The 18,438-nt window shown below is 44.5% G+C and overlaps 1 protein-coding gene across 3 annotated transcripts in view; it reads left to right on the forward strand.

The window, feature by feature from the left end:
• Positions 1 to 18,438, forward strand: part of KATNIP (katanin interacting protein) — a 227,168-nt gene that overhangs the window by 139,228 nt on the left and 69,502 nt on the right. For all 3 annotated transcript variants that reach the window (XM_066576139.1, XM_066576138.1, XM_066576141.1), the window contains exons 21-22: positions 14,518 to 14,672; positions 15,282 to 15,343. In XM_066576139.1, coding sequence (XP_066432236.1) covers positions 14,518 to 14,672; positions 15,282 to 15,343 — 217 coding nt within the window. The remainder of the gene's footprint in view (positions 1 to 14,517; positions 14,673 to 15,281; positions 15,344 to 18,438) is intronic.

Raw genomic sequence — 18,438 nt, forward strand, 5'->3', positions numbered from 1 at the left:
ATAGGCTCACTTTGCTTTATACTCCCCCCCCCCCCCCCCCCCATCTGACACCCGTCACATTATCGGAAGATCTCAACCGGATTGCCAAAGCTTCTATAGCTATGGCGAACAGAGCTGGGGATAATGGGCACCCTTGACGGGTGCCTTTCGTAAGTGGGAATTCTGCCGAGGGGACCCCGTTCACTATTACGTTAGCCTTTGGGAATTTGTATATGATGTTGATCCATTGTCTGAACTTGGGACCGAACCTGAAACGAGTTAGGAAGGCTTCCAGAAAATTCCACTCCAGGGAATCGAATGCTTTTTTCATGTCTAGTGAGATGAGGGCCCAAGGCATGTTGTATTTCCTGCCCAGCTGGATCACTGTTTGTACTTTTCGAATATTAATCGTGGTGGATTTACCTGGCATGAAACCGGTTTGGTCAGGATGTATAATGGATAGTATTACTTGGTTCAGCCTGGTAGCTAGGATTTTGGTGAGGATTTTATAGTCTACATTTACCAATGAGATGGGCCGGTATGAGTTACAGTCCACTGGGTCCTTGTCAGGCTTAGAAGGACTATAATAGACGCTTCATATAGAGAAGGAGGGAGGGAATTTCCTAGTTGGGCCTGATGAAGAGTTTCGTGTAGAAGTGGGACTATTTGATCGCTGTATTTCCGATATATTTCTATTGGGAGGCCGTCAGGTCCAGGGGATTTATTGGGTGCCATATCTTTAATTGTTTGTTGAATTTCCTCTATTGTTATTGGGGCTTCCAGCTGTTCTATTTGTTCGGTTGATAGTGTTGGAAATTTTAGGTCTTGTAGGTAATTAAGAGTGTCCAGGAGTGATTTATCCGAGGATGACTTATAAAGGTCTGCATAGTATTCTTGGAAGCGTGCTGTTTTAGATTGTGCATCTGTTAGTTGTATGCCCTGCGTGTTTTGAATTTTTAAGATCGTATTTGCTTGATTTTCCTGTTTGATGAGATTCGCCAGTAAATGACTTGATTGGTTACCCAATTCAAAGTAGTGTTGTTTCGTAAAGAATAATTTACGTTTGTTTTTTTCATGTATTTGGATTTTGTATAAGCGGGCTAGGCCGAGCCAATTTGTTCTATTAAAGTCCGTGGGGTTGGCAACATAGATTTTTTCGGCTTCTGATGTTTGAGTCTCAAGATCTTTATCGGCCTGGGATGTTGATTTTTTAATATAGGAGATGGCTGATTTGAGGCTTCCCCTAAGGTATGCCTTGAAGGTATCCCACTTCAAGGCGTAGTGGGTGTTATTCTCATGGGCCTCTAGAAACATTGAAATATGTATTGGGGTTTGGTCATTAGTTTTTAGGAGTTTGAGCCAAAAGGGATGTATTTTCCAGGTGGGGGCGAGTCTACAGCTGGGGAATTTAAGGGTTAATAGTATTGGACTATGGTCAGACGTGCCTCGTGGGCAGTGTGTTACATCTGTTGCATAAAGTGCTAATGTCGGGGAAGATAATATGTAATCTATTCTTGACAGTGTGTTTTGGCCTGTGGAGTGGCATGTAAATTCAAGGGTGTCTGGATGTTTTGATCGCCAGAGGTCTATCCATCCTATGCTTTCCACAAGTTGTTGCATTGGGGAGTTAATTGGGATATGTGGTCTGGGAGACAAGTGGAGTCTATCTTTATTTGGGTTCATTACCCGATTTGAAATCTCCCATGCAGATCACATATGCCGAGGGGAACTGATGGGCGAACGTTATTGCCGCCTTTAAAAGGTGAAGGTTATCGTGGGGCGGGTTGTAGATGCACATAATAACATATGGTTTAGAATCGATTTCGGCGTATATGAATACAAATCTGCCATCAGGGTCTCTTTTAACATTTATGGGGTTCCATCTTAGTGATTTGTGTATAAGTATAGAGACCCCTCTGGAGAGAGAGGTGTGGAAGGAATGGCTCGTCCATTGTACCCAGGGTTTTTTGAGGGAGTCTGCTTTATCTGCGGTGAGATGAGTTTCCTGCAGGCCCACGATATGGGGGTTAAATTGTTTGATGTGTGAGAAGACTGCCTTGCGTTTGTTAGTAGCGCCTAGCCCTCTCACATTCCAGCTAAGACATATCAGAGACATTAAAAAATATTGTGATATATGGCTTATTCGGATGTTTCGGATAGTTGGGATGCATTTCTTTGTGCATTAAGGAGGAAATGTTATACCAGCACAGATTGGCTTGTACCTCAGCTAGTACGCATTTATAACAGTTTGAACAATTAACAATTAACATTCTGCTTGACCTAAATATGTCGCAGATATCTGAATTTAGAAAAAGAAATAAGCTACAATCTGGTTGAGAGTAGCTGTTGTTGTGAGTGGGGGAAATTCTTCTGGCCTATAGGGGATTAGTTCCGGACTTTAGATCATAGGCTATTACCGCTATGGCGGTAGTCGGGCTGCCGGCCGGTGCCTCGGAGCCCATCTGTAATTAAAGGAGATCTGCCGCTCCTTGACATGTTCTTTTTCTTTCTGCTGTCACCTATATGCCAGTGAATTATAAATCTAGATCTACTTTAAAGAAAATTTACATTATCTTTGGGTTGCTGCACGAGTTATTTCGTCTCTGGTAGCACCGGATGCATGTGGAGCCATTCCGTGGCTTCGGCTGGGGATTGCAGAAAGATCACTTTGTCGTTCGCCACGATCCGTAGGCGAGCTGGATATGCCATTGAGTATTGGATGCCTCTATCTCGGAGTTTCCTTTTGATGTCCATGAAGGAGGCTCTTTGTTTTTGTAAGTCCGCCGAAAAGTCAGGGAAGATGGAAATTGCCGCATTATTATATTTGAGGGGGCCTTTCAGCCTGGCCTGGCGTAGTATTATGTCCCGGTCTCTACAGTTCAGGATTCTTGCCAGAAATGGCCGTGGTGGGGCGCCCGGAATTGGTGGTTTGGTCGGGACTCGGTGGGCTCTTTCTACCGTGAAGGAGGCTGAAAAGATGTCTTCGCCCAGCATAGTTTTGAGCCAGTTTTCTGCAAAGGATTCTGGTTGGGAGCCTTCGACTCTCTCTGGGAGACTTATTATGCGTACGTTATTACGTCGAAGCCGGTTCTCAAGATTGTCCGTTTTGGATTGGCAGAATTCTGCTTGCCTCACGGCTTTTTGGACTGCTTTAGGGAGCGGATGCAGGGTGTCTTCTACTTTCGAGATTCGGTCTTCCATTTCGTGCATCCTGCCCCGTATGTTTTGTAGATCTTGACGCAATAAAGTAACGTCTGATTTAACTTCATCTATTTTCCCAGTAAGGGAGGACTTGCAGGTATTTATGGCGTCTAATAGTTGGCGCAGTGTAGGTTCTGTATTTTGTCCCGAGTCGGTTTCGTTATCTCTGGCTCGTTTGGTTCGGGACGAGCGTGGTGACTGTTCTGTTCCCTCGGTGCGGGAGAATTCTTTAAGTCGTTCTGCGGCGGTGCTGCCTTTAGTGCGGGTGCTCATGGTGAGTAGCTATGTAAACTATATTATTGGTAGGATCCTTGCTCGTACCGTATCGTTGTCTTGTTTAATTTAATGGGGCCGGTCGCGTTTCTCCTTTATGGGTCTTAGGGGTTACTCTCTAGTTCTGGATAAGATCCCAGGTGGTCGTTTAGTTTCAGTGACGTTGGGCTAGTGTAGCTGTATAATGCCTGGTAAGTAAGGAGTATAACTGTATTGTTTGCTGGTATAGATCAAATTAGTTTGTAGTTATCGCAGACTGCATAGTCTTTTTACTGAAAGGCCTATAATAGTCCTCTGTGTTTTCGGCTATAGTTACCGGCTGATTACCAGACAGTGTCTTCTGGGGGGGGGTTTCTCTGTGACTATGTGGTTGGCAAAACTTCCCAGGTTATCCCCCCTTCCCCCGTCGTCTACTCACTTTTTTTGGGTGGCTCCTCCCGGAGCTGGGGTCCAGCCTCGATCGATCCTCCCCGTCCCTTAGGTGCGGGGGTCTTCCCAGAAAGTGCACCAGGTAGTCTCTGGGCCGTGGATTTCTGCGTCCGAGAGCTCTGCGTGGCCGAATGTTCGATGCGGATGCTGCGGTCTCCCTCCGGTTTTCCTGGTCTATGGTCTCAGGATTTAGATGAGGGGTAGGGCGATCTCTCCGTGTCGGCAGGGGCAAAGTGCTGCGCGGCGCGTGTGATGCGCCTAGGGCCGGCAGCGGGGGGTGGAGGCGCGTGTTGCAGTCTTTTCCCGCGAGGCGGATGTTACGGCTGGGAACGGGAGGATCCCCCTGTTGGCAGAAAGTGGGGGGGGGGAGGTGGTAGCCTTCTAATGGGGTCTGTCTAGCGCCGTTTGCCCGCTAGCTCTCGCAGGGGTTGAGAGCAGTCTATTTTGTCACTTGTGTTCAGAGTCGGCAGTGAAGGGGTGCCGATGTGCCGTTCTGCCTCCCCAGTTCCCCTCAGGTGCGGTTCGCCCAGCGGGGGCCCGGACCGTCCTCCGATCTTCAGCGGAGGTAGAGGGAGACGAGCTGTGAAGGTTCGGCAGGGATCTCCGGCTCCGGCCGCGGGGCGAGGGCAGCGGCGGCTTTGCGGAGGTGGAAGGAGGCGAACTGTGGAGGCTCGGCGGGGATCTCCGGCGCCGGCCGCGGGGCGAGGGCAGCGGCGGCTTTGCGGAGGTAGAAGGAGGCAGGCTGTGGAAGCTCGGCGGGGGTCTCCGGCGCCGGCCGCGGAGCAAGGGCAGCGGCGGCTTTGGGCAGCGGCGGCTTGTTGCGGGTATTGACGCGGGTCTGCTCTAGCGCCGTACTCATCCGACGCTGGGCGCTCCGGGGGTTGAGTGGTAAAGGGCACACTCACCCGGTGATGATAGAGTCCCGCTACGGAGCGCCGCGTCGGGTATGTCCGGGTCCGGCGGTGAGGGGGTGTCAGGCGCGTGGTCTCTCCCGGTGTCGCTGCGGTGTCTTTCCCCTGGAGGAGAGGTAAGGTGCTTGCCTGTCGTCAGCGGAGGTAGGGGGATGCAGGTGCCTATCAGGTGCCGACTGCAGGCCTGAAGGTAATGGCGGCGGTTGGCGCGCTGGTCGTTCCCGCCAGCTCCCGCTCCGTGCAGGGGAATTCAGGAGATAGGTGGGCTCCTTAGCTCGAGCCAGCAGTCGCAGCTGGGTTAAGGCAGTGTTCGTGTCCGGTCCGGTGATTAAATTAAGGGAGAGCGGCCAGGATATTTGCAGGATTATGTGATCCCCTGGGGAGCCTCACTCAGTTGCGACCGTCTATCTTGGTCGCTGGCCACGCCCCTTAAGTTTTCAGCTTTCTGCAATAAATTACCCGTTTGCTCTGATATTCCAATCACACATATAAAGTTTAATACGATTATGACAACTCCTTCTAGGTGCTTGATTTTTTTTTGACAATGAGTGTATATGCCGACTAGTTACATAATGAATGGAAAAAATAAATCATTGGAGTTGCTCTATAATTACTTTATTTAGCCTCCACTCAGCGATGTCCTTGTACAAAGGTGCTCATATGACCATATACCCTGGTTATTTACTGTATCCCAGGCATATCTTCATTGCAAAACTGTGCCAATAATAATGTGAAATTTTGAAACTATATTTGCCCCACACTTAAAATACTGATCTCCATTTTTTTTTGTGGCTGCTGACCATCACTAAAAGTTGATTGTGGCTGGCGAGGTTGGAAAGATTGGGGACCTCTGCTGTATGGTATACTTGGGCTGTAGTCAAGGGTTACTATTACAGTGAGATCTCTGAAATCGTCTTGACAGGTATACTTTCAAGGGAGAACGGGCTTTTCCTCATAAATGCTGTTGTCAGGAAGGCTTCACAGAGATAATAACTAATTGTTTCCAGGTGATCAGTTGCTTTAAAACACGTCATTGTTAGTGACAGCCGATGCTTGATTTCATGCCCAGTGAGAGATACTATTGAATTATATCATAGCAGAAAGAAATGAATTATGGATTTCTTGTAGAAGACAATATACACGGAATCAGATTTGTGTTTACTAAAAAGAGTACCGAAGGACAAAAATGTTCCGGATTAGATTGGGAACTTTCTTTTTGAACACACAGTTTATATATTTATGTGCTGTTAACGGGGTTTTCTGGGACATAAGGAAAGATTAAAAGAATTCAATTTATTTAGTCTTGAAAAGAGCTGTCTAGAGGGGGAACATGATTAACCTGTAGAAGTATATAAATGAGCCAGCTACCTTCCCACCGGAGCACTTCATGCCAGTCACAACGGGCCGATTTCAAAAACTTGAATAAGCTCAAAGGACACCGATGCCTTCATTATAGTGTTGTATTTTCAACTCTCGTCTTTCGGGAAAAAATTGCTATGTGTGTCTGTTTTCATGGAAAAGAATAGGACATGTAATGTGCAGAGCATGTACACAGCTGACACCCAGCCAAATTACAATGACTCCAATCTCGGCCATTCATCCAATAGAGACTGCGATCAGTACTGATAGCAGCATTAACCCTTTCCAATCCACTGTCTGACCTCTGAAGACATTATGATTTAAGGCTGTACAGCTCTGAAGTTGGAAGGCATCCGTCGGGGTTCTCTTACTGTATATTGCCAGCCTCTCTGCTGTTGGAGCCTATCCAACGTGTCACCTCATGCAGTACTGGCTTTAGCCAGCATATAGCGCTGGCAGAAAAAGAGTAAGCCCCGTAGGAAAACCAGGATACAAATTGGATTGGAAAGGGTTAAATGGCTTGACAGAAGGAAGGGGCTCCCTCTGTTCCTTGAACACCCCCTTTACAATAAGATCACAAGGGACTGTTTGGCTGCTATGGCAGCCTTGTAAAGGCTCCCAGGTCTACCATAGATTTCTTCCTATCAAGTCCTCAAACATTCACAAGTTCAACTCTCCTAAGGGCTCATGTCCACGGGCAAAATAAGAATTAAAATCCGCAGCGGATTTTAACTCTTCTTCTGCCTGCGGATCCGCACCCCATAGGGATGCATTGACCACCCGCGGGGTAGATAAATACCCGCGGATGGTCAATAAAAGAGATTTTTAAAAAAATGGAGCATGAAAAAATCCGGACCATGCTCCATTTTCGTGCGGGTCTCCCGCGGGGACGGCTCCCGCGGGCTTCTATTGAAGCCTATGGAAGCCGTCCGGATCCGCGGGAGACCAAAAATAGGAATTTAAAAGAATTACTCACCCGGAGCGGGCGCGGAAGGTCTTCTCTTCCTCACGGCCGGATCTTTCTTGCTTCGGCTCGGCGGATGTGCCCGGCGCATGCGCGCGGCACGTCGGTGACGTGCTGGCGACGTGCCGCCGGCGTGACGAATTCATCCGCCGGCTGAAAATGAAGATCCGGCCGTGAGGAAGAGAAGGCTTTCCCCGCCCGCTACGGATAGGTAAATGCTTTTAAATTGCTATTTTCAGCGCTCATGTCCGCGGGGCAGGAGGGACCCGCTGCAGATTCTCCATGTAGAATCTGCAGCGGATCTGATTTTCCCCGTGGACATGAGGCCTTAAGGGGGACGAAAGAAGTAAAAAAAAAAATAAAGTAAAAATATATATTTTTTCTAATATGGAAAGCAAAAAGTATTTAATTTTAGTATTATTTGTTAAAAAAAGGCTTTTCACATTTCTAAGATAAAAACTATTTGGTATCGCTGAGTCTGCAAAACCACACCTGTATTAGAAACCTACAATGAGGCTTCATCGATACTAACCTGTGGCCAGTAAAATGCTCAACAGAAAATGCTAATGGCTATGAAAAAATTGCCCACATGGTCACTAAGAGTTTATTTAGAGGTCCAATAGCAAGAATAACTCCAGTTTATTGAACAATCATTGCACACATGATAAAATACAATTGTTTCCTGCATATTAGCCTTGATGGGGTTTTCCAGGAAAATACTATTGATGACCTATCCTCTGGATAGGTCCTCAATAGTTGATCATTTGGGGACCGTCGCTCGGGACCCCGACCGATGAGCCGAGTGGGTGCATGATGTTAGCGGCACACTAACAGAGGTCAGAGCAGAAGCCTATGCGCCGACCTCCCATGTAGTGTCCAATGCTTGTAACTGCAGGCACTGCTTGTGTTCATTTCAATGAGAGCCGTGCCTGCAGTTACAAGCGCCGACCATTACAGAGGTTGGTGCAGAGGCTTACACTCCGACCTCTGTGTTTTTGCGGCGCTGACGGCACACATCTGTTCAGCTTGTCGTACCTCCCACATAATACGCATCAAAATAGGACATGCTGTGTTGTTTTTTTTTGTGTGTAAATAATGCTTGTCTTGGCCCAATGTAAATCAATGGGTTTTTAGGACTGCTTATTACTAACGTGAAAAACACGCGTGTGATACACAGCCCCCATACACCTGTGAGCCCTACGCTAGTGTTAATTTGTGGCAAGCCAGGTCCCACTGCAATCCATTAAACAGAAACCACACGTTGGGATGACTGACTGCCATGCAATAGGGAATTAAGTGCATTGTGAAATCCTTCAACAGTTTGTAGTTTTTTGGTGATTGTTCCATGGCTGAATCATGATGATTCCACATTCTTATAGGAAACTGAGGATCTCTACCAATATATGTAGGCGACTCCTCTCCCTCCAAGCTAACACAATAATCTGCAAACTAGCAGCCCGATACTCCTCTGGGCACTGGTGGCTGGTGCCCAGCAGATAATGAGTACCGATAGTGTAGTAAATGTTCCCTGCGGTCCTATGTAATACCACAGGTAACACAGTGATAACTCTGTGAGTGCAGATAATATTTCTGGATCACACTGCTTGCTGGTTTTCCCTGAGCTCAGCATGTGTTGGTTTGTGAGGAGCAGTGAGCGATGAGACCAGACTGTATCAATCTATCGATGATAATGACAAACTGGTACAAACATATTTGCAAAGCATAGATCATAATTTTTGCACTAGGTCAACCCCAAATCAAATTGCAGATCATGTGACCATCCTCACTTTGCACCTCACATATCACAGATTCATAACTTTGTGCTGCAAATATGCAAAAACGTGTGGGCAGTTTTTCTACGTGGGCAGTTTTCCTAAGGGGAGTTCATGGACGTGGGCATTCTTCTGTGGGTATTTTTCTTTCAGGAATTTGTAATAAACCAATAGTGTAAAAGTACAAGTTATTAAAATAACACATTTATCAAGTCAAATGCCATCAGAAAAAATACACTGCCTTAATTGTACATGTTTTGCCACTCCTGTCTCCAAGAAAAAAAATTTGTAACAAGTAATTAAAAAGTTGGATGCGCCCAATATTGGTGCCAATGGTAACCACAGCTCGCCATGCAAAAAATAAGCCCTCACACCTCCTCATCAACTGAAAAATAAAGTTTATGAGTGTCATAATAAGGTGACAAAGTAATTGGTTTCAAAGATATATATATATTTTTTTAGTACAGCAAAAAAATCTATATAGATTTGTGATCACCATAATCGTGTTTTTTCACAGAGTAACGTTAACATGTCATTTTTGTTGCGCCATCTATACTGTTAAAAAGAAAACCCTCCTCAAAAAATGCTGCAAATGAATTTTTCCTATTTAAATTTCCTTTTAGAATTTTTGTAATGGTTTTTCATTATATGATATATTAAAGGGGGTTACCAGGCACAAAATAGAAGTCGTGAAAATGGTGAAATCTAGGAAAAACCGCTATGTAGTGGCAACCTTCCCCTTTTATCTGCCGCTCTGAATCCTCTTCTTGACCCATAGAGCCGCTGGGCTGCCACTGTGTTTACATGCATCACTTTCGCAGTAAACACAACAGCAAACTGTTACCTACAACAACCAATATGCATAGAGCTTGTTTACTGTCCATGCTGAAACTCCGCCCACAGCTCACAGGTCCTACAACTTACTACTGTGGTTCCCTGAAAATAAGACACTGTCTTATATTAATTTTTGCCCCAAAAGAGGCACAGTGTCTCATTTTCGTAGGTTGTCTAGTAATACTCACCTAGTATCCGGCGTTCGGGTCCCTAGCACTGGACTGCGGCGCTGTTATAGCCTCCAACATCCTGTGAAAAAAAACAATACTTACCTAGTAGCCCAGCACAAGGGACCTGAACGCTGGCTACTAGGTAAGTATTATTTTTTTTCACAGGATGTTTGAGGCTATGGACAGGGGACGAAGGAGCAAATGTGGACAAGATGTCAGAGGAAGTGGAGATGTGTTTCAGGCGGGGGTCACATGTTAGAGCTAATGAAGATAGTAGTTAGACCGGGTACAGTGAGCCTATTAGAAAAGGACTTATTGTGAAGATGATTGCTAAATGTTTGCCTGTGACCAGAATACTCCTTTAAATGCTACTGTTGAAAATACAACTCATCCTGCAAAAACCATATGGCCATGACAGCTGAAAAGTAAAAAAGTTATGATCTTTTGACAGTGAGAGAGAAAAATCAAATGGAAAAAAAAAATAAATGAGTGGCAGTTAGGGGTTAATATTGTACTTAACTTCAACCTGTAGTTTTTTTACTGTTTGCCATATCGTAACTTCTTTTTTTAATATAATTCATGAAAACAGAAGAAAGAATATCGCCCTTTTCTGTCAGGTAAAAGCGGGGATGTCAAGCTGACATTTGGCTCCCACTGACACTGGCTTAGCCGTGCATCCTCAAGCAGTATATGTTTACACATAAGGTAGCGCAGCATAAATCAACATGCAAACACAAGTCTGCTTCCACAAGAAGGGAAGAAATGCAGCTGAATGGGTACATTTGTAGATATTCAGTTACTTTACATGTGTAGATTTCTATAAAAATCAACATCTGGTTGATAACTGTTGTGAGAACATAATAGTCGTAATGGGAAGCTTGTGCTGTGGCTTGTCGTTTTAGATTACTTTGTTACTTTCTGTTTACTTTTATGATTGCTGCTTCTTATGGCTGTTCAACTGCAGTTTTACCGTTCTGCACTTAAAGAAACGATTAGCATAGAACATTAAAATCTCCAAAATTTAATAAAAACAATGTGTACATGAACAATTAATATAGGGTCTTCTAAAAATGAGTGTTTATTGAGCTGATAAAGAGTTTAATATCATGAAAATAACTGCATGTTTATTGCAAGTTGAAGTCAAGGAGGGGTTCCCCTATTTTGGACCCCAATTATTAGCCAAAGCAAGAAAACACTAACCAAGACTGGCTCTCACTCTAGCAGACTTGGCTGTCCATGTAGGTAGAAAACATTCAGTAGTGCTTCCATGCGTAAGAAGAAAAGTCACATCCAGATATAAGTATTGAGATGTTTTCAAGCTTCCAAAGGCTCTTACTGATCGTATAAGGCTGGTTTCACACAAGCATATTACTTAAAACTGACCACTGTCTTGGCCCAACCCTAACTCATTGGAGTTCAGGTGAAGAGACTTGGATGAAGGCCTGGACACTCATCTAGAAATTAGCCTAAGGCCGAATGCCCACGGCTGAGTCGGATTCCGACTGCAAAATCTGGCAGCAGAATCAGACCTGGTGCCCAGCCAGAGACACATACTCACCTGTGCGGATCCGCCGTGAGTGTCTCGGCCGACGTGCATGCGAAGTGCAGGGCATAACGCCGACCCGCAGCGATTTCAAAATTGACATTTTGGAATCACCGCGGATCGGATGGCTTCTATTAACGGCAATGAAAATCACAGTTGATATCTGCTCATGGGCATGGAAGAATCTTTTAACATGGCATGCTATGGACAAACATTATGGTATGGACGTATGTCCGCAAATTCTGCAGCGAAAACGCGTCCGTGGGCATTGGGCCTAACAGTTTCAGGAATATTTAACCCCCTGAATAGAATCCCTCGTAAGAGTGTGTTTTTTCATATCAGATGTTGTCTCGAGCACACCTGATGCAACTAATCAAGAGCTTAATTAGTTGCATCAGGTGTACTTGGGATAAAATACATCAAATACCTGGACTGGCTAGGGTTTTCTTGACTCTGACGTTTATTTTCATGTTAGAAACATGGCTAGGGGCCATTTTATACTAAACTATTATCGTCCAGATTCTCACTGGATCAGGGAATCTAAACGATTATCGTTAATACTTCGATCGTTCAGGTATTCACACTGAACGATGATTTGTTCGTTTGGATCATGGAGGCATTAAAAAAAAAATCAAATGACTACCCGTGTAAACATGCAGTCGCTCATCTATAAACGATTGGTTGTTTAATGTGAATGGAGGTGGGTATGCTGGAACAATCCCCGGCCCGCTCCACCTCCATTCACTGAGCGATGATCACTCCTGTGTAAAAGCACAGGAGTCATCCCTGCTGGGACAACTGGCATGCACTTCTGTCCCATATAAAAGCACCCTAAATAAACTAAGTACTCCAAAAAGTTAAGAGATTATTCTCTCGCACAAACAAGGAAAAGGATACAAAAAGATAGCAATGACAGTGAGTGTCCCTAGAGATACAGCTGGAAGCACAGTTCAAAGTTAAAGGAACACTGGCAGAAAGAGGAAGCGAAGATTGGCTGCCGCTAGGTTCCTGAAATGGCAGGTGGTCAAAAACTCTTAAAGGGGTTGTCCCGCGCCGAAACGGGTTTTTTTTTTTTTTTTTTTAAACCCCCCCCGTTCGGCGCGAGACAACCCCGATGCAGGGGTTAAAAAAACAAACCGCTCAGCGCTTACCTGAATCCCGGCGGTCCGGCGTCTTCATACTTACCTGCTGAAGATGGCCGCCGGGGTCTGCTCCCTCCGTGGACCGCAGCTCTTCTGCGCGGTCCATTGCCGATTCCAGCCTCCTGATTGGCTGGAATCGGCACGTGACGGGGCGGAGCTACACGGAGCCGGCATTCTGCACGAGCGGCTCCATTGAAGAGAGCAGAAGACCCGGACTGCGCAAGCGCGGCTAATTTGGCCATCGGAGGGCGAAAATTAGTCGGCTCCATGGGAACGAGGACGCTAGCAACGGAGCAGGTAAGTATAAAACTTTTTATAACTTCTGTATGGCTCATAATTAATGCACAATGTACATTACAAAGTGCATTAATATGGCCATACAGAAGTGTATAGACCCACTTGCTGCCGCGGGACAACCCCTTTAAGTGACTGCACAAGACTTGCAGCAAGATCTGGTAGCGGCAAACACTGAGGTTTTAGTTTGCACAATAATAAATGCTGACGGTTTCCATCCCTCAACTCCAAAACTCAGCTGACCCATGGACAGGAGAACATTTGGTTTTAATATGATCAAAACCATGTAAATCTGTTTTAGGATTCTGTTCTGTGGAGTGATGACAAAAGTACATATGGATCAGCGGTATGTCTGTAGGAGAAAAAATGAAGCAAATGCTAAAAAGAACAGCCTACCTACAATAAAGCATGGTGGTGGCTTGGTAATGCTGCTTCACTTCCTCTGGGGCAAGATGGATATAATCACGTATCAGGAAATCCTAGAAGAAAACATGTCTTGTGAGGTAGCTGAAGTTTGGGTGCCATTGAACCTTTCAACAGCACTATAATCTTAAGCATACCTCAAAGTCCACCAAGGAATGGGTTAGGATTCTTCAGGAACATTGTCAGATGTTGGTGTCTGCTGTGCATCACATTTACAGCAGGTCATGGAAGCAAAAGATTGCTCTACTAAGTACGAAAGAAGCTTGTTATGAAGGGGGTTGAATAATTCTGAGACTGCAGTAGTCATTAAAAGTGGCATTTTGTGTTAAATTTGGAGAAACCACTTGTTATGTTAAGCTATTGAAATTTCGCTCTTTTGATTTATTTTTTTTTTTTGCTTGTTTTTTTGCAAACAGCTGAAAGTTTGTAAATTTGGCAAAGAAACTAGTAGGGCATTCTAGCACTACAGAAAGAGTTAAACACTCTTTGGATGTGGCAGGAAGTGAGATAAAAGTTTCAGCTCCTGCCACACTCAAGAGGGAGAGTACCAGCACAGCATAGCTGCAGTGCTGCAAGCTGTAGGTCCAGTACGGACCAGCTTGGGCCAGTCACCCGTCTGATGGAGGAGGACACCCTCCAGATGCCCCGGGCAGGGTTGGTGATTGGGACCCTGTGGGTTTTGAACCCTAAGTTATGGCCTTGGTGCTACTATATGCTGTATAAGTTTGCTGGATTGCTGTGAATAAATGCTGGCAGGCACTAGTTTTAAAAGAAATCCTGACCCATTGTCTACACTTGTGGTGCCCATTTCCAGACTGAGAGGTTGGCGGTTCACAGGCAAGTGACCCCGGCTTGCCGCAGATCTCAATAGCAAAATAAGAGCGTATACATACAGTCCAAGTCCCAGTTAGGGCAGCATCTAGGGGCCATCTTCAATTTAAAGTTGTTACGACGTGAAACTATTTTCATTAAAATTATGTATTTTACAAAAATGTAAAGTTCTAAAAAGTCAGCATGGTTTTTCTTATGACTATATGAATAGTGTCCATTTTTCATTTTCTAATCCTTGAGAATATATAGTATCTGAATGTATCTGTTGCTTGTTATCTTTCTATCATTTTGGGGTAATGTCTGATAAGATCTTTATAGGCAGTAAATGTATTTTGATAGCTAAACTGAATGTTGTTTTCTTCAATCAACCAAAATAATCCATTTTTTTAAAGGCTAAAATTGTCCATGTAACGCTTGATGGATGCAGCATTTCTTCACCTGAAGGGTTTCTGATCCGGAAGGGTCCTGGCAACTGTCACTTTGATTTTGCTCAAGAGATTCTTTTTGTTGACTATGTTACAGAACATCTTACTGATAAACAATCAAGGTAACTTTCTGAAAGGTCTCTTTTGTAATTTGTATTCATACAGTATGGCAGGAACCGCAAAAGATATTTCTACTTTATTTCTGTAGAGTATGTATTTTACCACTAAAGACAATTCTATAATAGTAACTAGCTATGTCTTTATTAAAATCTCTCATTTTGGATGTAGTGCTTTTTTCAGGATTTTTACAAGTTGTTTTTGCTGTATATTTATTTTCAAAAATACCAGTCAGATGTCAAGCAGCTATGAAACATGTTACAAATTGTACTTTTTGTTACATATTTCTCACTTTTGGTATGGTTTGTTGGTTCATAGTGTGACCTGAGTCATTTGTTTTAGAGATATGCCCTTTGATGGTTTTTTAGGTGTTTTTAGGACTTTCTGCAAGAAAGCTCGACCAAAATATAGCTTGTTAAATCCATTGCACACAGAAAGTCACTGGTATCTAATGAATTCTAAATTTGCAAAAACTGTCTAAAAACAAGTCAGGGAAAATATTTAATCATTTGTACCTTTTAATAAAAAAAATAGATTTTTGAAATATTTGCTTTATGCTAACCTGCTTGCTGTATCCTACTTTACTGTGGTAATTTTTCTTGTTTTTGTGACAGCAATTTAAAATGCATTGAACCTGCTACCATGGATTACGAAGCTCCGTTGATGCCCTATGGCTGTATCCTTTTTATACTGTAGCTTCCTCCTTTCGATGTAAACAGGAATAAAATTGGATGTTTTCAAAGTTCTGAGCATTTTACATGAATAAACAGTTTTCTTCTAAGGATCATAACCACAGCATTTTACAAACCACGGGCATCCTCTTGCAATTTTTTTCTAGCAGTATATGTTTGGCTTTTTTTGTAGTACTTAGAAAAGAAACTTGTGCCTGAGACCTTTATGTGAATTTAGCCTAAACTCGTGATGCTAGATGTTTGTGGATGACAGTAAATAATACAGCAATGTAGTTCAGGGCTGGATTTGCACACTGGGCTTACGCCTATAGGTGGCCCTGGGTAAAACACCCCAGCTGAAGGCAAATTTGGTTATGAATATACTGAACAATGCATATTCTTATGTAAACCATGGGAAGGTATACAGGGCCTTGAGAAAGTATTCACCCCCATTGGTTTTTCTTTCTTTTTTGTGGCATTAAGGGCTCTTTCCCATGAGTGTATATCAGCCGGCCATTTGGAGAGAGATAAAACTGGTGAACGGGCACACAAATGAAACGTTTGTGAGCTTGTTCAGATGGCATGGGTCCAGGCACATATACGCCAAGACTACCAATCCTGTCACCCCTTTCCCCTCACTCCTTATCGCAGGCTCACCTCTGCTCTACTCCCTGCTCGTTCTTTGCAATGCGAAAGGGGCGGAGCTAAGCACCGGCCCGTCTCGCCTCCTCCCATTGATAGCTATGGACAAGGGGCGGGGAGAGGGCTGCCCACCTCCCACCCCTTGTTCGCAGCCAGCAATGGGAGGAGGTTGGGCGGGCCGGCACTTAGCTCCACCCCGCCCCCTCCCATCCATAGGAGCCCATTCAGCGGCTGATATAGTCCTGGAACTATCCTTTGCCCCGGAACGTCTTTTGGGCCCGACATAAAAACACCTGCCGCTATATTGGCCTGGCTGGGCGCTTTTATGTCTCAGGAATCCGGCCATGTGATCTGATACCTTGGAATCCAATGCATCAGACCACAGCGCATATCAGCTGGCCGTGAAAACGGCCGGACGATATATGCTCGTGGGAAAGAGGCCTAAGACTATGAATTAAAATTAATTTTTGGTATTTTGCATTATTTGGTTTACACAGTATGTTTTCCACTTTGAAGGTGGAAAATATTTTTAATTGTGACCCAAACAATATGTAAAACAAATGTGTGTGAAAATGTATTACCTGAAAGTCAATACCTTGTGGCGTACAAGTCTGTGTTAGTTTATCATATCTATATACTGGAATTTTTGCCTGTTCATTCAGGCAAAACTGCTACTACTCAAAGTTAGATGAGTTGTGTTGGTATACGGCATGCTTCAAGTCATAGCACAGATTTTCCATTGGATTGAGATTTGGGCTTTGATTAGACTATTCCAAGACACTTTCACATTTTCCCTTTTAGACCCTTTCTGTGTAACTTTAGCAATATACTTAGTCATAGTCCTGCTAGTAGATGATCCTCTGTCCCAGTCTCACATCTCTTCCACTTTTCCAGAAAGTTTCACTCTGTGGAGTGTACAGCTTATTGTGACCTTTATAGAGAGGTTTCCATCTCTGTTCTGGATCATTGGTGTCTGAGTCTGTAATTAATGCCCCCTTTGCCCATGCCTGAGTTTTGATGAGCAGCTTTCTCTTAAAGGAGATGTCCCGCGCCGAAACGGGTTTTTTTTTTTTTTTAAACCCCCCCCCCCCGTTCGGCGCGAGACAACCCCGATGCAGGGGTTAAAAAAACCACCCGCACAGCGCTTACCTGAATCCCGGCGGTCCGGTGACTTCAATACTTACCGCTGAAGATGGCCGCCGGGATCCTCTATCTTCGTGGACCGCAGCTCTTCTGTGCGGTCCATTGCCGATTCCAGCCTCCTGATTGGCTGGAATCGGCACGTGACGGGGCGGAGCTACACGGAGCTACACGGAGCCCCATAGAGAACAGCAGAAGACCCGGACTGCGCAAGCGCGGCTAATTTGGCCATCGGAGGCCAAAAATTAGTCGGCACCATGGAGACCAGGACGCTAGCAACGGAGCAGGTAAGTAAAAAACTTTTTATAACTTCTGTATGGCTCATAATTAATGCACAATGTATATTACAAAGTGCATTATTATGGCCATACAGAAGTGTATAACCCCACTTGCTGCCTCGGGACATCTCCTTTAAGTTTGTAGTTGTGCCATATTCTTTCAATTGTGTTATATCAGATGTGATGGTGTTTTGTGGGATGTTAAATGTGTGGGATATTTTTATATATAGCTCAACCTTGATTTATATTTTGTTTCTGACCTGTTTGGAAAGCATCTTGGTCTTCATGTTGCTTGCATTGTGGTGTATCGGACTTGGGGAGGAGAAGCCCTTTCAGAAAAGGTCTTGTAGCAACCCGGGGATCATTCGCTCACATCACAGGTAGACACCAATAGGTTACGCTCCAAATTCCTATTTACTTTCACCTTCACAGCAATATCATCTTGCTTCAGCACAGCTCTTCAGCAAATAAACTTAAATGTCCTTTTGAGCAGGGTTTCATATAGTTCAATAAACAGTCCGTGTTTCTCACCCACTCTCCAGGGCAGCTTCATACAGTTGTCTTCAGTACAGGACTCACTCTATTTTTCTTAGGAATGCTTCACCCAACTTTCCTGAGGCACACAAACAGGCTCTTCAGTGTCCAGGTCTCTCTCTAGACCTCTTACTCTCAGTCCAGGTCTCTCTCTAGACCTGTCTCTGGCTCACAGCCCAGGTCCCTCTCTGGTCCTCTCTCTGGCTTGCAGCCCACTTTACCACTGACTGTAGCAGGAACAAATACCTATATCCTACTTCCTGACCACACCTGTGGGTGTTTTCCCTTGTCTCAGGCACCAGAATGCCTGTCTGTTGCCCCCTACAGGCCATTCTCTGTAGTGCACCTCTACAGTCTACTTATTCTGACAACATGTGACTGATGGTGTGACACTCCAATTGCACTCAGGGGGACCTTATTCAACTAATTATGAGACTTGAAGTTAATTTGTTAGACTAGAGCTTATTCAGGGGGTTCATAGCAAAGACGGTGAATATATACGCACT

This window comes from Eleutherodactylus coqui, chromosome 8, assembly GCF_035609145.1.
Source record: "Eleutherodactylus coqui strain aEleCoq1 chromosome 8, aEleCoq1.hap1, whole genome shotgun sequence".
Taxonomy (NCBI): domain Eukaryota; kingdom Metazoa; phylum Chordata; class Amphibia; order Anura; family Eleutherodactylidae; genus Eleutherodactylus; species Eleutherodactylus coqui.